The 26,797-nt window shown below is 36.3% G+C and overlaps 1 protein-coding gene across 1 annotated transcript; it reads left to right on the forward strand.

Annotated features, from left to right (window-relative positions):
- Nucleotides 1–1,893: 1,893 nt before the first annotated feature.
- On the forward strand, nt 1,894–2,514 carry LOC149539038 (pentatricopeptide repeat-containing protein At2g13600-like). Its single transcript, XM_089802513.1, has 2 exons — nt 1,894–2,026; nt 2,222–2,514. Exons 1-2 carry the CDS (start codon nt 1,894–1,896, stop codon nt 2,512–2,514), a joined length of 426 nt encoding a protein of 141 aa, XP_089658639.1.
- Nucleotides 2,515–26,797: the final 24,283 nt, after the last annotated feature.

Consider the following 26,797-nt stretch of genomic DNA (forward strand, 5'->3'; position numbering starts at 1 on the left):
GCTTACAGATGGCATGGCCTTCCTCTTCAGGCATTCACAATGTTTTATCAAATACAATAAACAGCTGTCCAACTGGATGAATTTGCTTCCTCCTTTTGTATCCCACTATGTGTCAACTCGGCATCTCCAAAGGAAGGATTATTAGATGTGCATTTCGGTTCTGGAAAAATGTGACTAATACACTGATAAACTAAGATAAGTGCGGAAGACTAGAGAAGGTGCATCAATCAATTTGAAAGAATGAATAATGCAAATGTGGTCTCATGGAATGCTATTATTACAGGATATGCACAATATGGGTTCATGACACTTTTAAAGGTTTTTGTAGAAATGCCCCACAAAAATGTTGTCTCATGGAGTGCACTCAATTGCTGGATTTGCAGAAAGTGGGCTTATTAAAATGGCATTGGCATTTTGAAGCAAATGCAATTGGCTGGTATAGAGCAAAAGCCGGCAACCTTTACCTTCATTCTTTCCATGAGCACCAAGATGGGATCTCTACACCAGGGCCCGGAAATCCACCTAAAGGCAGTTGAAATCAGATTCTTGTCAAATGTTGTAATTTTGATTGCTCTGGTAGACATGTATTCAGAATGTGCGTAGATGGAGAAAGAGCATAGTTTGTTCGACCAAGTGATCAATGGTAGTCCCTTAGACTGCAATTATTGCTGGATACACTCAAAATGATAGTTTAGAAAAGCTCTTGTAAATTTTGAATCAAATTTTATTGGCAGGTTCAAAGCAAAATCCATCGACTTTTGTTACTATCCTCCCAGCTTGTACCAAAATGGTAACTTTGGAACATAGTATCAATATCCATCAAAAAAAATTGAAAGTGGATTTTGGTCTGATCTTATAGTTGTGACTGCCCTCATGCATATGTATGTAAAATATTAAAACATAAGAAAGGTGCATCAAATGTTTGAGAAAATCCATAATGCAGATGTAGTGCATGGGATACAATGGTTACAGGATACACAGAAAATGTTGTTCTTGATGAACCTTTTAAGTCATTTCTTAGACATGCCTCATTGAAATAGTCTCATGGAATGTGATCATTGTTGGGCTGCACAAAATGGCCTTGATGAAAAGGCTCTGGAGATATTTAAGAAGTGCAACTGACAGACTAAGTTACCGGGTGCACTTGTGCAGGGGGCAGATGCAGATGTGGATACATCCCGGTGTGGATGCACATGGAAGTGCACAGGGATCACAAAATCTCCCTTTGGATTTGTTTGGATGTGCATCCACAGGGAGATTTCATGCTCCTTGTGTGCATTCATACACATTGAGGCACATCTGGATGCACCTGGACACACAGTTTAACAAAAACATAAAAAAATATTAAAAGTTTAGCATATTGTGTAGGAGTGCCACCGGTTATTATATTGAAAAGGCACTAGCTTTTCCAGAAGCAGTCAAATATTTAGCAGTCTTAAAAAAAGTGTGGACCTCATGTCAAAAGCTACAAGTGCCATGCATATCTGATAGTTCAATTTGGATGTTTTGGGGTTGCCAATATGACCAAAGGAGTCAGACATATCATCATTCGAGTTTAATTGTTCATACATATTTGAATCTCAGAAATTGATAGCTATGTGAGCGGAATCCTATTCATGCTAGATGGTGATCACTGTATAGTGTATACTGTTAAATGCTAGATAGAATTTAATATTTATCTTGATCAATGATTAAGTATTATGCAATCAATGATTTGATTCTGTATATTTCTTGCATATTTTTGTATATATATATATATATTTATAAACATACCCAAACACACCCAATTCTCCCCCAATAAAGTTCACATATTTGTGTACCAAGTTCTCGTACTCACATCCGCATCTGCAGCCGAACTGGTAACTTAGCTATGTTGGCCGGTATTCAGCCAACATGTGCAAAAATGGGAGCTTTGGAACAGTGTACGGAGTCAATCAAAAAATAATTGAAAACGGCTTTTTGTTGAGAATGGTTGTCACTTCTTTAATAGAGAAGTATGGAAAATCGGGCAGCTTAAAGAAGGCAAGTAAGTTGTTTGCCAAAATGAAACCTGCATATGCAGCCTCATGGAAAGCTCCCATTGTGGGATATTCAATGCATGTCCACAACATGGATGCCCTCAAAGTTTCAAACTCTTTGAATTAATAAAGCTTTCAGAAAACCAACCCCAACCATATAATAATAACCTTTGTATGTACTTTATTTGCACGCAGCAATGCAGGTCTAGTGGACGATACCTGTAAATATTTCGATCAGAGGACTGACTCTTTTGGCATCATGCCTCAAATTGATCATTATGAATGTACGATTGATCTTTTTAGTCTTGTTTACAGTTTTGAGAAAAACCTTAAACTTCATGAAATGCAAGTGAAGCCCTATTCAGTTGTGTGGATGAGTTTGCTTGGCTCTTATAAATCAAATGTGAATATACAGCTAGGAGAATTTATGGCGACACTCCTTTTTGAGTTGGATCCTACTAATGGCATGCCATACATACTTCTTTCAAACAGCTAAGCTAAAGCAGGTAGGTGGGCCAAGGTTCAGAAGGTAACGAAATTGATGAAAGATAGAGGGATACAAAAGATACCCAGATGTTGGATTGAGCTCCAGGAAATGATACATGTTTTTGTGTGGGAAATGGATCACAGCTAAAAACACTAGATATCTACACAAAGTTAGAGAAAATAGTCTTGGAAGATGAAAGCAGCAGCGTACATTCCAGACACAAGACCTGTAATGAATGGATGTGAAGCGGGAGAAGAAATTTCTTCTTTCCTGTCATACAGAAGAGTTGGCGATGGGTTGTTACATGGATGATGGAACAATGGTTAGAATTATCAAAAACCTTTGAGTATGTGGTGATTGTCACACTGCAACCAGGTATATTTCGAAAGTTGTTGAGAAAGAAATTATTGGTATGTGCACAGACCATTTCCACATTTCAAGCATGGAAAATGTTCCTGTGGAGATTATTGTTGACTTAAAGTGAATCAAACTATAACATATGCTTGCACAGTAGGGGTTGCAGTGCAGTGATGTTCCTGCCAAAGAGTGGATTGGATTTTTTGCCAGATGTTATTGTTCCCAGTGGCCTCATAAACATGTATGTAAAACATGGACAGGGCCCAGATCCATGAAAGCATGCTAGAAAATATTTGCAAAACCTTGATGGGGCTCAAATGCTATGTCACAGTTGTCCTGTGTGTGTTGAAACTCCAGAGAAGGGTAAGAAACACTAAGTTACTAAAGTGCTGTAACTTCTTGGCAAGCATTCAATAATACAAATCCTCAACCCCATCCAAATATAGAATAGACATTCAAATTGTGAGATTATATATGCCAACTGAAAGTGGGATCATTACTGTTAGTGCTAGTTGAGCTACAAGAATACACATCAAGAGCTGCCAATTGAGCCTTTGCAAAATATGTCCTGGAGGCTCAAATTGGATTTTGAAAGTGCTCCAAAGGAAAACACTTGCAGTATGGGTTTCCTGATGAGTAAAGGCACATCTTTTGATTCTCTTGAAACTTAAAGACCCATATGTTAATTTTGAACGTCAGCTAAATGTTTTTTTTTCCTTTAATAAAATGATTGAATTTTTTTATTTTTTGAACTTCAGCTAGATGTTTATTTTTCTTTTCATAAAACAATTGAATTTTTTTTTCTATAAAATATCTCTGAAGTAGAGAGCTTGAATATTACGTCATGTGTACTGTATAGTATGAGCATCCAATCAAGCCACCAGAAATCATTATATTATCTGTTCTCATTTGGGCTCGGGAATTGACGGTTTATACCCTTTTTTTTGTGCTCTAGGCTTTTTTTTTGTGGCTTTAAGGCCCACAAGTTGATGACCTCCTCGTTGTTTTTTAGGGGATGCTATGAGCATCAAGCCATGCCTAGCAAGCCTTTAGTTTAGTCCTTAAAATGTCTGTCAGGTTATTTTCTGGAATTTGTGATTTAGATTTGTCCTATTGTTGATTTTTACACCCAGAAATTGATGGTTAGCATTTTAGTTTTTGTGCTATTGGCATCATGTCATGCCTAGAAAGCATGTGTTTTGATTGCAATAAGTATAACGTGCCATGAATCATGATATCAAAATAAGTAGATAATACTATAATGCAAACAAAAACTACAAGTCTCCCTGCACCCACAATAAAGAAGATTCCATTGCGTCCCCCCGCAATAAAGGAGACTCCGTCGCATCCCCCTGCACCCGCAATAAAGGAGACGTTTTGCTGTCTCGGAGATGACTCGCCGTCTTGGAGACGTCTCACCGTCTCCGGCAGAGTTGGCGCTCTAAGTGGTGCTGCCTGAAAGGCCCAGATGCTGTCCCCCTGTCCCAGGAACGTCCCCGTCTCCAAGATGGCCCAGTTTTTGGGGGGGGGGGGGATGCGTCCTCGTGTTACACTGCTTTTTATAGAGAAACCTACCTGTTATGCCAATTTTAATGGTCTTTTCTTTTTAGGTGAAGAAACATATCTTATTTAGGTTTTCCTTACAATTTTTTTCTGAAAGAGATGAATTGTTTTTTCTGAAGTAGGTTTCACTAATAACTGAATCACCGACCTTAATTTTTTCCATGGTACAACATGATTATGCTTTACTCTGAGAATATGTTTCATATAGTGGGATTGCCAACATAGAGCCTGCTCCCCTTGATTGACCTAAAATTCTATGGCAACCGGTTACCCACCCGTTAACATTGGCTCAGATCTTGCTAACGGCTAAACCCCCGGTCCCAATGCCCAGTTCGGAGTTGCTAGCATGCAGGCATGGTCCAATAATTATCCATGAATTTCAATATACTGATTCACAACAACTATAACTCCATATATCATATTTGCTTGGTATTCATTTGTACATTGATAGCAACAAATTATTATTCATATGCTGTAACAACCTCTTGAATGGCTTCCATAGACATGGCCATAAGATTACAGTGTTGTAATGGTCACCTAAATCTTCTGCATAAGCTGTAGTGTGCTAGTTTGTTTGAGTCTGAAGTTGAAATCTTTAGGAAATTTGATATAATAACTGTGGGTTATTCATGCCTGTATCTTGATGACAAATGATTTAGCATTTCGTCCTCTTTCTCTATCATTACATGTTCTGTCATGCATGTTAATAATCTTCAAAACCTGTTTAACTTGTGTGCTGGTATTGTGTCTAAGACATCAGATTTGCCCATTGTTTTTGTCACCTCTTAGTGAATAGTGGCTTTAGTGGACTGCCACAATGCATTCTACTATCTCCTTGGATCTGTTTTTATTGTGATGTGATGTTGAAAGTCATTATATTCAGACATATTAACAAATAATAACACTATAAACAACCATGCCATATTTGATGCTTCCTTTTGCTTTTCATAGACAAGGTGCTATCATGGCTTCCATAATAGACTTCACTATCTTATTTCTCTTCCTTATTAATATGTAGCTGTCCCTTCGTGAACTTGCCCTTTTCTCTGTGGACTCCCAATAATCAACAGTCATAAGACTTCTGAAACTTGTGAGTTGTCCTATGCTTCCATCTGTGACTGTGGTTTTCTCCATTAATGACTGTCTTTTCTTGACTGTGTTCTATTAAACAGTTTTTTGATGGGTTCTTTGCCTTACTGATACACTTGCAAATCACAATGTCCTCACAAAGCTTTTGAACATTCCAATCAGATCTCGTGCATTGAGACCATTTCTAAGTTCCTTCTGCTTTTGGAGCTTGTCACTTATCTCTCGATGCTATTATGTTTATACATTGAGATCAAGAAAATGCAATAAGAAGTTTCACCACTATGAACCAAGACAGTCATACAGGGGTATCTGTCCTTTGAGGCAAAAAAAGGTATTCCTTCTCCCTTATTCTCACATTCTTGACTGACATACTGTCATTCCTTTCATGAATTGTGTTTGGTCTTTCTCTCATCTTCACACTTCCATCTTTTCAGGATATCCGACCTCACTATTTTGTCTGATTGCCCTTTCATTTTGCTATCATTATAGTCATGATCATTAAGCACTATCCAATATTCTTGTAGATCTCGTGTGTGGTTTCTTTCTGCTACAAGAACTCTGCTCTTTTATCTTTGCTTCATAACAGTTCATAAAACCTCCTAACCACCTATAAAAGAATCAGAGTGTACGCCCTATTTAATTTATCTCTCAGTGGTTGCTTGTTTATCAAATTCTTACTTATTGTCACTTTTCTTTGTTTTTGTCCACAAATTCATAGACAAATGGCTTCCCTGTTTACCTTAAATTTTGTCCTCTTCATAGCATTCCATTTATATGACCATCTTTTAAATCTACTTTCTCTTTATACCTTCTATCTTATGCATAAACTGATGTCTTTAAACTTGGGATAAAATAAAGTCCCAACACTTCTTTACCTCAAGTTTGAAGGGATAATTGGTTTTAATGCCACGAGTGTTCTTTATATTGAATGATCTTTTTGCTTTTGAATATTGAGTCCTCTGTTGACTTTCTTTGTTTGTTAAAGCGTAAACAGTTTGTTATGTATGTGTTTTCTTTTCTATATCAAACATGTTGTAACTTCACTTTACATGTACTCCATTATGATCTAATTTATCCTCATAAGAGAAACTTGTTAGAAACACTATTTCCTCTACATAAAATAAACTTATTTATTCTGATATTACCAATGACATGTCATCAATAATTTATATTGGCAAAAATTTCAGTCAAATAAATATTGAAAAAGTAATAACATTTTCAAGAAAATATTGAGAACCCTACCCAGAAAAGATGCATTGAAATATATCAGGATATTTTAAAAATAGTTCTGACACTAATTGTCTTCACAGCTGTGGATAGCCTAGTTCTTTTTGAAATAACAACATTAATAATTGCTTTTGTCCCATGGCAGCAGATGTAACTGCTCTTCAATAATGGCAGGTCAAACTTTAAGTTCACCAGCTACTTACACCATTCAAGGTGCATAACTCATTTATAAAAGTTCTAGATTAGAATGACCAAAAACTTGCGAGCCTGATGCCTATAGGAAAGAACTTTTTGACACTGATATTACTCATAGCATATCACCAGTAATTAACATTGGTGATAATTTCAGTCAGAGATAAGTATTAAAAATTAAATATTGAAACTTCAAATGTCAATTCAACAACAGGAAAACTGAAAAGATTAACTGTTTGATATTGCAGGGTGAATGTTTTTGATTAAGTAAAACAATTTTTTTACAGGGGTGCTTGAAATCCACCAGTTAACAACAAAATACTACTTAAAGTCCAATGCTAGCACCAAAGCAACATAAAACAATAGGCCAAACCAGGCCTCCAGAACTAAACAAAATAAAAAAACAGCCACAAAGAGGACTAGACAGACAAAAACCACCAAAAGTGAGGGAATAGACAAAAAACCAGAAGCACCAATCAGGGCACCGTATCTTTGACCAACTTTGCAGTCTTGAGCTCCAGCTCTCCCATGGTCTCTGCCATGACAGTCTTCAAACGAATATCATTTGGAGACTCCTCCTTTTCCCTCTTCCTCTTGTTTGATCTCCTTCTTTTGCTTGGGCTCTCGTCCTGAAGGAAGTCACCTTCATCTGTTACCCTGATTTCCTCTTTGTCCTTTTCCTCCTTCCCCCTATTGCTTTCCTCCAACATCAAGTGCAACCGAATTATATTATCATTTAATCCTTTTATAATGTTGAGGCTTTGGTTAGCAGAGCTATGAAGAGAACTCTCCATCCTTTCCACTCTTTTTTCTATGTATGTAACCCTCGCATCTAGCGTGCTTATTCTAATAGTCCCGTCTCCCCCTTCCTTCCTTTCTTGCCCCTGCGTCCTAAGCTTTATCTCTTCAATTTCATGGAAAATCCACTTTATAGACCGGAAATTAAAGAGATCAAATTTTCACAATCCATTGTATTGTACTGATATGTTTATGGATTTGATTGTGTTATGATTTTTACCATCAACGTTTCAAATCGAATCACACTACGTGATCCATCATCAGGATGAAGAGCAAGAGATGCAAAACAAAGTAGGTTGTAGATAGTGATTGACCCAAAAGATAAAGGGACCAAAGCAAGAAATATTGCATACACCCTAAGGTTGAAGAATGAAAATAAAATAAAATAAAAATAAGAAACAATAATAGGGTAGAGAGGACACAGGGCCAAAAGGAACACATTCCAAGGACAAACTAGAAAAGAATTAGAAACTAAAAAAGCACCAATTGAATAAAGTGTTGAATTTTTTTATATTAACATGTGATGATATCAATACTATATAAGAACATATAAAATATGATAATAACTAAGAGTGTGCCTTAAATTATATATTGACGAAAGATAACAAGAATATAATAAGATATATCATATATACATTGGCAAAAGACGTAAAATGGACAAAGATGATAAATACATGCTTATATATATATATATATATATATATATATATATAATCTAAACAAATAATGTGTGTGTGTGTGTGTGTGTGTGTGTGTGTGTGTGTGTGTGTATTTAATACTATGTGTGAGTGTGTGTATTTATATTATGTATGAGCTATATATGTATTTAATACTATGTGTAAGTGTGTGTATTTATATTGTGTATGAGCGCAAGCAAATATATATACATGAAAAAGTATATATGTATGCTTATATATAAATATATGCATGTGTGTGTATGAGTATACATACATACATACATACATACATACATACATACATATATAACTTATATATATGCGCTTATATATAAATATATGTGTGTGTATAAATGTATAAATAAATATATATGTATTTATATGTATATGTACATATGTGTGTGTGTGTGTGTGTGTACATAACTCTATATATTAATATACATACAGTATAAGTGTGAACAAAATTAAGAGACAAAGACGAGGCAAAGAAACAAGGAGGAAATGAAAAAAAGAAAGAAATCAAACAAAGAGAAAAAACTTGAACACTAGAAGAACACCCAAGCCCAAGCCAACCAAAAGGTGGTGTGTGAGAAGTGCACCTCTAGGAGCTAGAGGGATTGCTAAGCGTCAACTTGAACCTAGACACCTAGAAAGACCACTCCAGTACAATCAAGAAGAGCCACACCACAAGCAAGAACCAACAAGAAAAAAAGAATCACAAAGGAGCAAAAACCACCAAGAAGGTGGAAGGTGAGGTGTGAGCCAATCGAAGCACAAAGGGAGAAGAACAAAGAGAGAATAGGAAACCCACCCGGTGGGTGGATGGGGAGAAAACAAGTAGGAAGGAGAGGGGGGAGAAAGAGGAAGGTCAACCTTCATAATGTTGGTATCTGTCTTGCAAGGCCAACATTAGCTGCCAAGAGGGGTTAAGGATCCAACCATCATCGCAATTAAGGTTGATGGGGTGGTTGTAAATCTTGACAACTTCTTTGAGTTTCCTTTTGAAGTAGTTCTCCTCATTGGCAAGGACTTGTGTGTCTTCCAAGAAAAAGTGATGCTTGGTTGAGGAGTGCTGAGCTAAGGCCGATTTGCACACTCTATCGTGTCTAATGTCGACAACGTGCTCTTTAATCTGGGTGCAGAATGAGCGGCCCATTTTACCAATATAAGGTGTGCCATAGGAGCAAACCACTTTGTAGACCCCAGAGTTATAAAAAAGGTCACTAGAGTCCTTGATGGGTGGAATGTGGTCTTTGAGCTTGGAGAGCGTTTTGAAGGCTACATGCAGACCTTTCTTGGTCAAGATCTTGGAGATTTTTTGGGAAAGGCCTTCCATAAAGTGCAGAGAGGCATTCAACACAAGAGGGGGTAGAGAAGGTTTGGGAACAAAGAGGGAGTGGTGGAAGGACTTGGCTTGGTTGAGAGCCCTAGGTATTGTCTGGGAGAATATCCATTGAGCCTAAAGACTTGGCAAAGGTGGTCGAGCTCAAGGCTTAAGTAATCAAATTATCACAAATTCTATAGGCTCTCAATGCAAGGGTCTTGAGAATGCCCAATTTTTGGCTTGGATGGTGGTGGGAGGTGGAGTGTATGTACAAGTTTGTGTGAGTCGCCTTTCTAAACACACAATGACCAAGGGAGCTGTCAGGTTTTTTGATGAGAAGAATATCAAGGAAAGGAAATGATTTTCAAACTCTAGCTCCTTAGTGAAGGAAATACAAGGTGCTAATTTTTTGATGTGTTGGTGGAACTCCCCTAATTTATCATGCCGATGAGGCCAACACAATTAGTATCATCAACATAACACTTCCACCAGTTAGGTTGAAGAGGGAACGATCAAAGGGCCAACTCTTCAAAATGTTCCATATAAAGGTTGGCAATGACCAGGGAGAGAGCGAAACCCATGGCCAAACTGTCAACTTGCTCGTATGTGACCCCTTGGAAGGAGAAGAAAGTGGATTTAAGGCACAACTTAATCAAACTTGCGATCTCTGGAATGGTCTTATGCTTCACAATTTCAATTGAATTGGGAATTGGCACCTTTGTGAAGAGAGACAACATCGAAACTCACCAAGACATCATTACTATCAAGATGAACATCCTTGATGAATTTGATAAAGTGGGTCAAGTCTTTCACAAAGGAATCAAATTTGCCAACCAAGGGCGAGATTAATTTGGCAAGATGGGCAGCTAGAGGGTATGTGAGGGAGCCTATGGTGTCGACAATTGGTTTTAGGGGAATACCCTGCTTGTGAATTTTTCGGACACCAATGATGCAGGGAGTGACTTCCCTAGAAGGGACTAACCTCTTTTTGATGTTAACACCAAAGGACGAGGCCAAGGCACTGGCTTTGACTTTTTCAAAAAATTTGGCATAAGGGGTACAAGACAAGGTTTTGTAGCTACAAGAATCAGCCAGAAGGTCAAGCATCTTTGCAACATAATCTTGCTTGTTCATGATGATAGTAGCATTACCCTTGTCCGCTTTGGTGATTACAAAGTCATTGTGACACAACAAACTTTTGAAAGAAATGAACTCCGCTTTGGAGATGTTGCGCCTAGGAGGTTTGGCATGCCTCAAAGCAATTGTGCAATCTTGCCTAATTTCTTCGATGATATCATTAGGGAGAGCACGGATGGCATTCTCAATCTACATAAGAAAGTCAATGTGCAAAATGTTATGAGGTGCCACCGTAAAATTAAGACCTTGTTTCAAAAGGTTAAAAGAATGGGGGTCAAGGGTGACATTCGATAAATTGATGATTAGTTTGCTATCCCAATTGTGCACCAAATTAGAAGAGTGGGAAAATGGGTTGGGAGAGACACACATCAAAGAATCTAAGGTGGGAGATGGAGATGGAGGAGAAGCTGACTCCCTCCGTACAATCTCACTCAATGGGTGAGTGTGAGAGGGGCCCAAGGTGGGTGAAGGAACAAGGCTAGAATGGGTTGGTTGACCTTGATTAAGGTGGTTAGAAGCTACTACAGGTGTCACAAGGTCAAGGGTGGCGAGTTAACACGACTTGAGGTCACATCATTGTGTGACACATTGTCAAGAGGGGATCGAGGTTCACCAACTAAGGGACTTTAATGTAGCTAATAATGCATGATGTAACAAAAACACCATCAAAAGGAGGCATCGAAGGCACACCAATAGAAGAAGATGTACTTGAGCTTGTAAGAGAAGACTTATTGAAGGGATTTGACCGTTGCGAAACTCCTACCTGCGAAGGGGGGCCTCAATGGTCAATCTGTTGTGGAGTGTCGAGCCTTTGTGATGCCTTTGGCCTGGAGGGAGGAGAGATGGGTGGTGGGCACTTGAGCACCTAAGGAGATGAACTGGCATGCCATTAACTAGGTGTATCTAACACATGGGTCATGCCATCTATAACGGGTGTCTGATGAGGTATATTTGGTGAAGTGGAGGCCCTGCAGAGATGATTGGTTGCCTAGTTCAGCATGGGCTCATTGTGCATAGGGGGTTGTGCCCATGAACGATAGAAGATTGAATAATACTTCTGAGGGTTGGAAATCCCTTGACAATGATGTATCTTGTGTGTCATTGCCTCAAATTTCTTTTTTTGTTTGCTGATACATTCCTTTTGCCACCCCAATGCTTTGGCATGTGATGAAGTGTCTAGCTGATTCCAAAGGTCCGGTGATAAGGAGCAAGCAAGCTTTAGATGCAGGGGGAGCAATCTAGCATTGAGATGATTTATTGATCTTGTCATGGATTGAATGAAAAATCTGAGAAGGGAGAGACCTACATGCAAGAAAATCTGCTTGGTGTATACACCCCACAAGTGGTGTTTGATCCTGATAAAGGAGGGGATCAACTGGGAGTCCCGACATCTTTTGAGAAAATCCAAATTTGCGACCTTTTTCATAAGCTTAATCATATATAATTTAAGGCACTCTCAAATGTCACCCTTGACCCCCATTCTTTTAACCTTTTGAAATGGGGTCTTAATTTTGTGATGGCACCTCATACCATTCCACACATTGAATTTCTTGTGGAGATTGAGAATGCCATCCGTGCTCTCCTTAATGATGTTGTTGAAGAAATTTGACAGGATTGTGTAGTTTCTTTGAGGTGTGCCAAACCTCCTAGGCGTAACATCTCCAAAGGGGAGTTCATTTCTTTCAAAAGTCTGTTGCGTCACAATGACTTGGTAACCATGACCAAAGCGGACAAGGGTAATGCTACTACCATCATGAACAAGCAAGATTATGTTGCCAAGATGCTTGACCTTTTGGCTGATTCTCGTAGCTACAAAACCTTGTCTCGTACCCCTTGTGCCAAAATTTTAAAAAAAGTCAAAGCCAATGTCTTGGTCCCGTCCTTTCATGTTAACATCAAAAAGAGGCTAGTCCCTTCTAGGGAAGTCACCCCCTGCATCTATGGTGTCCCAAAAATTCATAAGGAGGGTATTCCCCTAAGACCAATTATCAACACCGTAGGCTCCCCTACGTACCCTTTAGCTACCCATCTTGCCAAACTAATCTCGCCCTTAGTTGGAAAATTTGATTCCTTTGTCAATGACTCAACCCACTTTATCGAATTCATCAAGGATGTTCAGCTTGATAGTAATGATGTCTTGGTGAGTTTCGATCTTGTCTCTCTCTTCACAAAGGTCCCAATTCTCAATTCAATTGAAATCGTGAAGCGTAAGACCAATGCAGAGATCACAAGTTTGGTTGAATTGTGCCTTAAATCCACTTTCTTCTCCTTCCAAGGGGTCATATACGAGCAAGTTGACGGTGTGGCCATGGGTTCCCCCTTCTTTGCGATCATTTCCAACCTTTATATGGAACTTTTTGAAGAGTTGGCCCTTCGATCGTTCCCTTTTCAACCTAAGCGGTGGAAGCATTATGTTGATGATACTAATGTGTGTTGGCCTAATTGGCTTGATAGATTAGAGGAGTTCCACCAACACATCAATAACTTAATGCCTTATATTTCCTTCACCAAGGAGCTAGAGTTTGAAAATCAATTGCCTTTCCTTGATGTTCTTCTCATCAAAAAACCTAATGGTTCCCTTGGTCGTCATGTGTTTAGAAAGGCGACTCACACAGAGTTTTACATACACTCCTCCTCCCACCACCACCCAAGCCAAAAATTGGGCATTCTCAAGACCCTTGCATCGAGAGCCTATAGAATTTTTGATAATGATTACTTAAGCCTTGAGCTTGACCACCTTTTCCAAGTCTTTAGGCTCAATGGATATTCTCCTAGACAAATATCTAGGGCTCTCAACCAAGCCAAGTCCTTCCACCATTCCCTCTTTGTTCCCAAACCTTCTCTACCCCCTGTTGTGTTGAATGCCTCTCTCCCCTTTGTAGAAGGCCTTTCCCAAAAAATCTCCAAGATCTTGACCAAGAAAGGTCTACATGTAGCCTTCAAACCCCTCTCCAAGATTAGAGATGACGTTCCACCCATCAAGGGCTCTAGAGACACTTTTTCTAACTCTGGGGTCTACAAAGTGGCTTGCTTCTGTGGCACACCTTAGATTGGTGAAACAAGCCACTCATTCCACACTCGAATCAAAGAGCACGTTGTTGGCATTAGACATGATAGAGTGTGCAAATCAACCATAGTTGAGCACTTCTTCTTGGCCAAGCATCACATTTGCTTGGAAGACACACAAGTCCTTCCCAATGAGGAAAACTAATTCAAAAGGAAACTCAAAGAAGTTGTTGAGATTTACAACCACCCCATCAACCTTAATCATGGTGATGGTTGGATCCTTGACCCCTCTTGGTAGCCAATGTTGGCCTTGGGGGACAGAGACCAACATCATGAAGGTTGATCTTCCTCTTTCTCCCCTCTCTCCTTCTTGCTTGATTGCTCCCCATCCACTGGGTGCGTTTCCTATTCTGTCTTTGTTCTCCTTTTGTGCTTCAATTGGCTCACACCTCACCTTCCACCTAGTTGTTGATTTTTTCTCCTTTGCGATTCTTCTTTTCTTGTTGGTTCTTGTTTGTGGTGTGGCTCTTCTTGATTGTACTGGAGTGGTGTCTAGGTTTAGGTTGACACTTAGCAATCCCTCTAGCTCCTAGGGGTGCATTTCTCACACACCACCTTTTGGTTGGCTTGGGCTTGGGTGTTCTTCTATTGTTTAGGTTTTCTCTGTTTGTTTGATTTGTCTTCTTCTACTGTTTATATTTTCTCTATTTGTTTGATTTCTTTCTTTTTTCATTTCAATCTTTTCATTTCCTTCTTTTTTCTTTGTTTTGTCTTTTGTCTCTTAATTTTGTTCACACTTATACTGTATGTATATTAACATTTAGAGTTATGTACATACAGACACACCCACCCACACATGCGCGCGCGCGCACACATACACACATATGTACATATACATACATACATACATACATTTGTTTATACAAACTTATATAAATACACATATACTTTTATACATACACATACACATATTTATATATAAGCGCACATATATATAAGTAGGCACATATATACATACTTATACACACACACATAATATTAATATATACATATACATATATTTATATATACATACACATACATATATATGTATTTATATGTACATATATAAATACACATATGCATATACATATATACTCTTATATGCATGCACACATATATTTATATATATTTGCTTGCACTCATACACAATATAAATACACACACTCACATAGTATTAAATACACACACACACACACATAAAGGCATGTATTTATCATATTTGTCCATTTCACATCTTTTTCCTATGTATATATGATATATTTTATTATATTCTTGTTATCTTTGGTCAATATATAATTTGAGGCACACTCTTAGTTATATCATATTTTATATGTTCTTATATAATATTGATATCATCACATGTTAATATACAAAAATTCAATACTTTATTCAATTGGTGTTTTTTTAGTTTCTAATTTTTTTCTAGTTTGTCCTTGGAAAGTGTTTCTTTTGGCCCCTTGTCCTTTTGTCTACTCTATTATTGTTTCTTATTTTTATTTTATTATATTTTCATTCTTTAGCCTCGGGGTCTGTGCAATCTTTCTTGCCTTGGTCCCTTTATCTTTTGGATCAGCCATTATTTGCAACCTACTTTGTTTTGCATCTCTTGCTCTTCATCTTGATGATGGATCATGTAGTGTGATTTGAAACGTTGATGGTAAAAATCTTAACACAATCGAATCCAAAAACATATTAGTGCAAGAGCGGAAATTGTTCACCGTATTGTTGTAGCCATTGTTTAGGAGGTTCCCTTGCATTACCGATTAGAATCACCACAGTTGGGTCAATGAGTTCCTCCAACTGAATTTTTCCATCCCTTCCCTCCAATACCTCTAGATCAATATGTTCTCTTACCAAACCCATTTTCGCTGTGCTTGTTTCAAAGCTCCTCCATGCAGTTTTCCTGCCCTTTGCACCAAGAGTACAAGTGGCTGTTTCTAAACCATACTCCTCTTTGTTCTCCCCCTAAGCTTCGATATTGGTCTCCTTCCCCTTACCATGTGCCTTGTCTGCTTCCTTATCTCCACCCCTCCTCCTTATTATAGGGTGAATGTTTACAAGTATAGTTTTGTGATTTTTGATCAAATTTTTAACATTAGTGCATTTGTTGGATTTGTTTGAGTTTGGGCTTAATCAAAACAAAAGATAGGTATCACATGATCACCTTTTCTCAGTTGTATGGTCTTGTTTGTTCTCTGTATAAATCATATGACTCTTGTATCCTATTTTCTAAACCTTTGAAAGATAAATTTTTGTATCTTGTTTGTTCCATATAATCTAAGACAAATTCTTGAAATGTTTAAACTTGCTAGGATATTCAATGAAAGTTTGTCACTTGGAGATCTTTTTATATATATAAATTCTGATGGCAACCTTGCCAGTTATACAAAATTCAATGTTTTTAATCATACTAGTTATTCCTTATGTAACTTGTGTGTCTCACTCCAATCTTCTTACTAAAAAAATATATTCTTGAATCTTTTTTTATAGTGTGGAGCAAGATATATTTGTTGGAATTATTATGGATAGAAATCTACATCGTCCAATATTAACAAAAGTGATTTTAGGAGGTTTACAAAAATGTTGTCACAAAATGACATACAAGATTATGATATATATTCCATAAATGAAGAGTTCATTGGTTTTGTTCCAAGTACTCAAATAATGAATGAAACATCCATCTTCGATGTTTCTCAAAATATAGAGAGGGGAATGAAGAAACAATACCATGTACTTCATTTGAACAATAATCAAAAGTTTAAGAAAAAACACCTATGGTTTCTTCTACACAAAAAAGAAGGACACGATGGACCATTTTGGACACCATAGTCCTCATAGAAGCAAAGTGTAATGAGAAACTCACACTTTCAAATGGCGGGCCAATAAAGAAGGCTACAACATCTACTGAAAAGTGGAAAATTGTGGAGGAATATAGTTCTCATCATGGAGTCTTTCAGACACCAAATCAATGTCAAAACCAATGGAAGCATGTTTTGCCAAACTACAAGAGAATCATAGACTATGAGTTACATATTCCCTCTGGCCATGATAGTTATTGGAATATGATAACTAGAGAAAGAGCATAAAATATTTCTGGCAGGATCAATAACCTAGCCATGATAGGTATTGGAATATTCTAGGATAAAAAAGATCATCCTCTTTGCTATCAATTTTTAAAATTGAATGAAGCAACAAAATTAATTCTCCAATTCTCTTTACCTCACTCTTGAGCTTTTTGGGGCTATTAGAAGATAAATTGTTTCATTAGTTATAAACAATTGTGAATTTCTCATTTTTAATTTATATATTGAAGCTAACAGATTTAGGAATTTTGTGAACGAGAACAATACTCATTGTTTTTGTCCAAATTACTAAGAAAATATGATAATCTGTATGTCTACATTGAAAGATCAAGTCCATAACGTTTGGTCTGAATTACTATGGCACATGTAGACATATATTATGATGATACAATTTGAGATTAACAATACATAATCAAATCAGGTCTATTGAATATCCAAAGGTTGTAACCCTTTGATGGAAATGGATATTAAATTATATCTTCTAAGGAGGGAAAGAGAGAGATTAAATAAGATTTATTTGATCAAGGAGATCAAACTAAGAATGTCTCTATTCCACTTATAGTGATGATTAGTAAAACCAAAATATATAATGTGACAAATTTTGACATTATTATGAAAAAAAATCATTCATATATTGTTTTTGTTTCTTAAATCAATACAATCAATTTATACCTTCCATTATCACCAATTATATTTAATAAAAAAGTTTATTAATAATATTTAGATTATAACAATAAATATGAGGCTTAATGTTTTCAAGGTCATATGAATAGATATCAATTGTTATCAAGCTTGTATGATGAGATTTGAAAGAAACTTTTATGTGGCTTTCAAGATGAGGACAATTTCCTATAGCACTAATACACATTATACTGGTGTAATTCAGTCCATAATGCTAATCTGCATCTTCTACAATGGACAAATCCATTTCATTCATGTTAATGCAGGGCTTCGTCATGCTAAAGTTTAAAACCTTGGTCAATAGCAATTGTGCTGAAGTTTCATATTCCTAATGATTTGCAGGGACCACAATTCTCAAAGCAATCAAATTGGCTATTAGTCCCTCTACTGAGATTGTTTATGGGAAAAGTTCGGATATGGGCCACCAACTTTGTTTTTGAGAGAATATTATTGTTTTTGAGATAGTATATTATGGAATAGGTAAAGCGTAAACTTTGAGGATGGCTTGTGCATGAGAGAGACTTTGAAGATGGTTGATGCATGAGAGAGACTTTGAGGATGGCTGGTGCATGAGAGAGATCAAGGTTCCACTCTTATGCTCTTTCCCTGCCATGAAATGATGGAAGAAATTCCATACCTCTTGGCTATTTCTTTGTACATGTACTCCACTTTGAATAGTGTAGTTTGTAGGATTTAAAGAATGCCTGCTAATGTTCTTTATTTTTGCAATTTGATAAGGAAATCATGATTTATAGTATGAAAAATTTTAAGGTTTTCTTCAATGTGTTTTTCAGCAACACATTGATAAGGAAAATCATGATGAAAGCAAAGAAATTCAGGGCACTCTATACCAGTGATAAGGACATAATCTGTGGAAAAATTAAAATCACAAACCTAAAATTTTGCTCCGTACAAGAAGGTTCTGAGTACTAGTTTTTCTCAACAGCAATGGATGTTGGGTGATAGGTACAAGGTGCCAAGTGAGCTCAACATAAGATGAAGCCAAGTGAACTCGGCACACAAAGCAACTCAGCAAGTGTATGTTGAGTGAGCTCAATAGTGTGGATGTCGAGTGAGCTTGGTCACCACTATAGGGTGGAGCTTGGTAATAGGGGATGTCGAGCGATCTCGATAGTAAGAAGAGAGTTCGGTCAAAGTCTAGACCGAGTGGGAAATATAACAGACTGCCATTAAAATGCAAAGAACAAAAGGATGAAGCTTTCAAACATGAAATTTTCAAATGCAAAAATATTATGCAATGAAGAATAGAAGAAGGTAACACCAAAGATTTGTATGCCTTCTTGCTATTCAAATATGGTAAACTATTACAAGAGCTAGGAGCATTTGGCTTCAACTAGAAAACCCTAAAATAACCCTAAAATCTTCAAACTAGTAAAACTTAAAACCTTAATCTTTAAACTTACAGCTCTAATGGCTACATACAACAATGCTTGGAGCAATCACTACTTCATAGGACAAATCTAATAAATAACAAACTTATAGAATGACAAGAGAAGAAACACGTCCAACTGCAGGCATGAAACAAACTTCCTTTTGTCTTCTGAATGACTGGATCTATTGATTGATTTCTTTCTTCTTCCTTCTTTGGTCTACTCTAATCTGATCACTTTTTCTTCAACTAATTAGTTGAATGGATCAGATCATTCCTTTTTGTATCTTGCCAAAAATGGTTCCCCCTCTTTTCCAAATTTGAAAACTCACCTACTGAGCATTAAATTTTTTGATTGTTCTGTAGGCCATTAGGTGGTAGGTGGGCATTTGGCTCCAGAGGAAAACATCTAGTTGCATTTAATATTTCAACACTCCCCCTTTATCCTGAGTCAAACAAACAAGGATCACTATTGATCCAAATCAACTACACCAAGACACTTTCTTAGGTGTACAAAAGTTCCAATTCCTAATGGCTTTGTGAAAATGTTTGCTAGCTGCTGCTTAGACTTACATAATTCTATTTTGATATCCCCATTCTCTACCAACTCTCTAATGAATTGATATCTAATCTCTATATGCTTGCTTCTCCCATGGAAGATTGGATTCTTGGACAATGCAATTGATGAGATATTGTCACAATAAATTTTGGTTCCATCGTCTTGCCTTTCATTCAAATCTTTCAAGATCCTCCTTAACCAAATAGCTTGGCATGTTGCTGCATTTGCTGCTATGTATTCAGCTTCTACTATAGATTGAGCAATAATAGGTTTTTTCTTGGATGCCCATGAAATAGCACCCGATCCCATACATAACATGTATCTAGAAGTTCTCTTCCTATCAACTAGACTTCCAACCCAATCACTGTCTATATAACCCACCAACTTGAAATCATTTTTTGCAATATACAAAATTCCAAATCCCCTGGTACTATTCACATACCTTAGGATCCTCTTTCTTGCCTGCCAATGAGAATCCTTTGGTGTTTCCATAAATTTAGAAATCAAACTTATTGCATGCATTATGTCTGGCTGAGTTGCAATCAAATACATTAAGCTTCCAACCATACTCTTGTATAGTGTTGGATTCACACTTTTGCCGTGATCTTCTTTGCTCAACTTCAGACCTACTACTATTGGTGTTGGGGTTGCCTTACTATTTTGCATTTTGAATCTCTCCAAGATCTACCTTGCATATTTTCCTTGAGAGATGAAGATGCCATTATGCATTTGTTTTACTTCTATGCCTATAAAGTACTTCAAGAGACCTAGTTCTGTCATTTCAAATTCATTTTTCATGGCCTCCTTGAACTCACCATTTAGGAAATTTTCATTTCCAGTGAAAATTAAATCATATACATACAAGAAAACAATCAAAACATTACCATTTTCTACTTGATGTAAAGTGTGGGCTCACCATTGCTTTTGCTAAAGCCATTGCTCATCAAATATGAGTCAACTCTACTATACCATGCCCTTAGAGCTTGCTTGAGCCCATATAGAGCTCTCTTCAATCTATAAACCTTGTTCTCTTCACCTGCAACTTCATAGCCAAGTGGCTACTCCGCATATACTTCTTCCTTCAATACACCATTTAGGAAGGTGGACTTTACATCCATTTGATATACCTTCCATTTGTGCTAGGCTGCAATTGCTATGATAGCACACATGGTTTCTATTCTTGCAACTGGAGCATATGTCTCATCATAATCTCTACCATACTGCTACTTGTACCCCTTGACCACTAAATGTGTCTTATGCCTATCTATTTTTCCTTCAACATTGCACTTGGTTTTGTATTCCCATTTCACTCCAATTACTTGTTTCTTGGGAGGAAAAATAGTTAACTCCCATGTCTCATTCCTTTCAATAGCATCTATTTCCTCATTTGTGGCATTACACCATTTCTCTTCACTCACAACTTCCTCAAAATAAATTGGGTCACTATGAGAAAATAGTGCGAAATTTACACTCTCATCATAATATTCATCATACCTTTCTTCTTGGTATATCTCCCTTAGACTTTTGGTCTTTCTTTGCAATAGGGAGGCGAGAGTGGGATCAAAATTTTTAGTATTACTACTGCTACTATTTTGCATACTAGCTTGTGGCTGTCTTGAAGTGCTTGGAGCTATTGCTTGACATGTTAAGGGTTGCTTCCCTTTTTTCCTTTGTCTGCAATCCATGTTTGCTGCTCCATCTTCTTGCTAATCACCAATGTCATCTTCTTCCTCTTCAATATTAGGCACTTTACTTGAAGTGCTTGAGGATTCATCTATCAAGCCATCCTATGACTAATTTTCAAGAAACTCCACATCTCTTCAAATGATGATCTTCTTGTCAATTGGATCATACAATCTATAAGCCTTTGATTTTGAGCTATACCCTGTGAAGATGCACTTCACACCTTTTTCATCCAACTTTTACCTTTTTTCCTTAGGCATATGTGCATATGCTACACATCCGAACACTCTCAAGTGCTAAACTGTCCATCTGCCCCTTGACCAAGCCTCTAGAGGAATCTTATCATGAATTGATTTTGTAGGACACCTATTGATCAAATATACTACTGTTGCTACAACTTCTCCCCAATATTCAGTTTGGAGCTCTTTTTCTTTCATCATGCTCCTTGCCATTCAAAAATGGTCCTATTTTTCCTCTCAGCCACTCCATTTTGCTGTGGAGTATAACTGGTTGTAAGCTCTTTTCTTATGCCATTTTTTCTGCAAAAATTTACAAACATATTGGAGGTATACTCCCCTCCTCTATCTAATCTAAGGACCTTTACATAATGTCCACATTCTTTTTCAGCCAAGGCTTTAAATTCAACAAATTTTTCAAAAGCTTCAGATTTATTCTTTAAGAAATACACCCATGTCCTACAACTAAAATCATTTATGAATGTCATAAAACAAGTACTCCCCCCAATAGAAGTAGTTTGCATATGGCCTACCAAATTAGAATGCACCAATTCTAATGGTGCTCTAGCCCTTCTAGAATTTTCAGAATTAAAGGGAAGCCTATGTTGCTTATCCAATATGCAAGCCTCACACTTGTCATATGAATTTACAATGCTTGGAAAACCATTTGCCATTCTTTTCTTGGACAACAAATTTAAACTAGAAAAGCCAAGATGTCCATACCTGAGATGCCAAATCTTAGAGGGGTCTTCAATCACACTCCTAAGAGCTGATTGCTGGTGTACTACCATACATGCATGCTTGAGAGGTGAAACACTAAATTGAGAAGAGAAATATGTCTCTATCCTCAATGGGAAAATCCGGTTCTTTGTCATTTGGACTACTGCAAGTAATCTATTACTCCCATCCTTCTCATGAATGACACACTTGTCATTTTCCATCAGCACCTTGTATCCATTTTGAATGAGTTGTCCAACACTCATCAAGTTGTGCTTCATACTTGGAGAAAAATCCACATTTTGTATTTTCTTCTTCTCACCTCGCTTGGTTCGGACCATAATAGATCCTTTGCCCACTATGGGAATGGCTCCATTATTTCCCATTTTAATTTTAGACTCAAAAGTCTTATCAATGAAAGAGAATAGACTTTCATTACCACTCATGTGGTTGCTACAACTATTGTTTAGGTACCATACCTCAGGGATTCCTTCTTCACCAATGTTACACATGATGAATGCTACGGGATTGTTTGCATTTCCCATGTTCACATTAGCCACATTAGCATTTTGCTTTGACTAATCACCCTGTTTCTTCCACCATTCTCTTACATAATGCCCATGTTTATGATAGTAGTAGCATTCAAGATTACTCTTATTGGAGTTGTAATTTTTCTTACCTCCTCTAGAGTTGTTTTGAGAAATGCTTGCTCCCTCTTGGTTGCTTTCTCTTCCTAAGATTTTTGCACCAACATTCCTTTGAACATTCCTTCCACGACCTCTATTTCTTGAGCCTCTACCAAATCCATTTCTACCTCTCCCCCCGCCTCTTGAATTCTCTTGAGCCTTGAAAGACTGCTCTTGGGAAGTAGTTGTTGATCTATTTATCTGGTGCTAATGGGTTTGAAGAGTTCCCATCAACTCATCCATAGTCAATGTGGTGAGGTCCTTTGCTTTCTCTATGGTCATGAAAAGATTGTCATATTTCTGAGGTAAACTCCTTAGTATCTTCTCTACAATTCTCTACTCATCATATTCTTCTGCATTTGATTTGAGCTGGTTTATCAAAGTGGAGATTTATGAGTTGAACTCTACAATAGGTTCATTGTCGCTTATCTGAAGGCTCTCAAACTCACCTCTGATCATCTGTACCTTTACTACTCTAGCCTTATCAGTTCCCTTGAAGTTTGTTTCAAGGATGTCCCATGCTTCCTTTGCATAATTTTCTCCTGCAATCTTAAAAAAAATTGTCTCTATCATTGCTAGCTCAATCAAACTTAATGCCTTTGCATCCTTTCTTCTTGACTCCTTTAGCTGAGTCTTTTGATTGTTGGTAAGGGCAGCATACTAAGTTGGGTCTATCACATCATTAAACCCATTTATCACAAACTCCCACAAATTATTTGCAATCATTATGGTTTTCATCTTCTTTGCCCATGTATTATAATTTTGTCCATTAAAGGATGATGGCTGCTACCATATCTTTCATGCATCTCCTACCATGTCAAATATCCCAGAAAATAAATGCCCTAACTCACTATGGATGTGGAGCCTCAAAGGTTTGATATCATGTGGAAAAATTAAAATCACAAACCTAAAAATTTTCTCGGCACAAGAAGGCGTCGAGCGCTAGTTTTGCTCAACACCAATGGATGCTGAGTGATAGGTAGAAGGTTCCGAGTGAGCTCAGCACAAGACGAAGTTGAGTGAACCTGACACACAAAGAAATTTGACAAGTGTATGCTGAGTGAGCTTAGTCATCACTACAGGGTGGAGCTCAATAACAGAGGATGCTGAGCGAGCTTGACAACAATAGTAAGAAGAGAGTTTGGTCAAAGTCTACACCGAGTGGGCAATATAACAGATTGTCATTAAAATGCAGAAAGCCGAAGGATGAAGCTTTCAAAATGAAAATTTCAAATGCAAAAATATTATGCAATGAAGAATAGAAGAAGGTAACACCAAAGATATGCATGCATGCATGCTATTCAAATATGGTAAACTATTACAAGATTTGGGAGCATTCGGCTTCAACCAGAAAACCCTAAAATAACCCTAAAATCTTCAAACTGGTAAAACTTCAAACCTTAAACTTTAAACTTACAGATCTAATGGTTGCATACAACAATGCTTGGAGCAATCATTGCTTCATAGGACAAATCCAATAAACAAAAAACTTACAAAATGACAAGAGAAGAAACCCATGCAACTATAGGCACGAAGCAAACTTCCTTCTGTCTTCTGAATGACTAGATTTGCTGATTGATTTCTTTCTTCTTCCTTCTCTACTCTGATCACTTCTTCTTCAACTAACTAGTTGAATGGATCATATCATTTCTTTTTGTCTTTTGCTAAAAATGTTTCCCCCTCTTTTCCAAATTTGAAAACTCACCTACCAAGCATTAAATTTTTTGATTGTTCTATAGGCCGTCAGGTGGTAGGTGGGCATTTGGCTCCAAGGGAAAATGTCTAGCTGCATTTAATATTTCAACAAGTCCTCCATCAGATAAAGGCTACAATATTCAAACTATTATAAAGAATCAAAAACTCTGGAAAAGTTGATTTTAAAGGGCAGCAATCTGTGATGATTTTTTGGCAAAACCATCTTCTCTAGATAATTTCTTTAAGATTTTTGTTTTTTGCAAATTGTTGGCTAATATTTTGCATACTGTACAATACTAATGAATAAGGAAAACAACAAATTTCCTTTCTCTGTTTTATGTCTTTAAGGTTGAAAATAAAAAGAAGAAACAAATAAGAATTCACAAATCAACATAATGGATTCTCAATACAGTTAAACAAAATAGATGTCAATCGCGCTCATAGCTATTAAATGACACACTATAAATAATAAATAATAATGTGACTACAAAAATGCTAGGCCTGTTATTATTGTACTATTGCATTCAGTTTGCCCAAGATTCAATTAGTTTGACATAAAATTATTTTTGAATTAAACACCTTTTTATGTTTAGTTATTTAATTATATATTTTATAAACTATATAAATTATACCATTGGTTCAATTCGTTTTGTCTGATAGGACCCCTTTTCTCAAAGTTGCTTCATATTGCATTTTTAGCGAAAAGATTTTCGGTATGTAGAGATTATTAACTATCCTTAACTTCATAAATGCTAATATTTTTCTTTTAACAAAATTCTGATATCCTTTACTAGTTTTATAAATATAAAATTTTAATAAACAATAAATTAATATAATGTTATATATTAATTTATATATATTTAAAAATATCAAGTATTAACATGTAAATTATTATATTTCTATTCTATATGAATCTTTATATCTTCATTGTATTTCATTAATATACTATAATACTTATATCACCTTTTCAATTTAATTATCTATTATTCAAACTAATTTCATTGTAAAAATAATTAAATGATATCATTTATTATTATTTCAAAATTTACATTTATTATGTTCAAGAAAATAATTAAACTATCTATAACATATACAATAAAACATAAAATATTAACTATAACTGGATATCTATTCAATTAATTATAATTATATATGTATTTTATTAATTATAACTACATTATAACTATAATAGCAAGTACACGCCACTATGTGGCACTTGTTTAGATTACTGTTAGGAGTAGAGAATGAAGCATAAATAAGATGTCACAAGTTTTTGCCAAGAAATTAGGTATGGAAGCTTGCACAACTGGCTTGAAAGTAGATGCCATAGCTCCCTCATCAAACAATGCAAAAATAGAAAATATTTCTAGTACCTAAAACAAAACCCCATTCATTATGAAAACAAGAGCAAGAGCAAGCAAGATATTTATTAGATAAATTAATATTTATTAGATAAATTAATTAAATTAATTATTAGATTTAAGTAATTTTGAATAAGTTCGATAAATAATACAACAATGTTAATATAAATTTTTTTTAAAAAAAGAATTCAATATTCAATTTAATTTTAATAATATAATCATGGAAAACTTTAAAGAATCAATTAATAAGTATAAAAAAAGAAAGAAAATATTTATGTTTGTATGTTATTGTGATTTTTTTTTGAATTATATATCGATTCATCAAAAAGGAGAAGTAGAATAGGAGAGTGGGCAAGCGGAGCCTCAACCCACCAAGTTCACAACAAAATAACTAATACAAAGTAGGATAGATCATTATAGTAGATAACAATTGTCAAGAATATAAACACCAAAAAGGAGCCAATAGCAGTCAGAGCAGGAAAATCACTATAATCTTCAATCTAGGAGGTCCATCCTCAAGCACCCTCCATCCAAACAACTTTCTTCCTTTCCACAATATGAGCAAATAATTCAAGTTTATCAAAATAGGCCCTCTAGTATTTCTGATTCCTTTAAGCAGATTTTTAAGAGCATCATCAAAGGTAGCCTGATTGCCCTCAATGCTAGCCCATTCAAAGCCATTTTTTATTTCGTAGATAAACATGGTGGCATGGCCATCATGGAGAAATCTTTGCAAATTCTCCTTATCTAGCTGCATCACATAAAAAACCTTTGAAATAATTCTAAATC

This window comes from Cupressus sempervirens, chromosome 9 (genome assembly GCF_028749045.1).
Source record: "Cupressus sempervirens isolate cs-2001-9-10 chromosome 9, ASM2874904v1, whole genome shotgun sequence".
NCBI classification, from domain to species: Eukaryota; Viridiplantae; Streptophyta; class Pinopsida; order Cupressales; family Cupressaceae; genus Cupressus; species Cupressus sempervirens.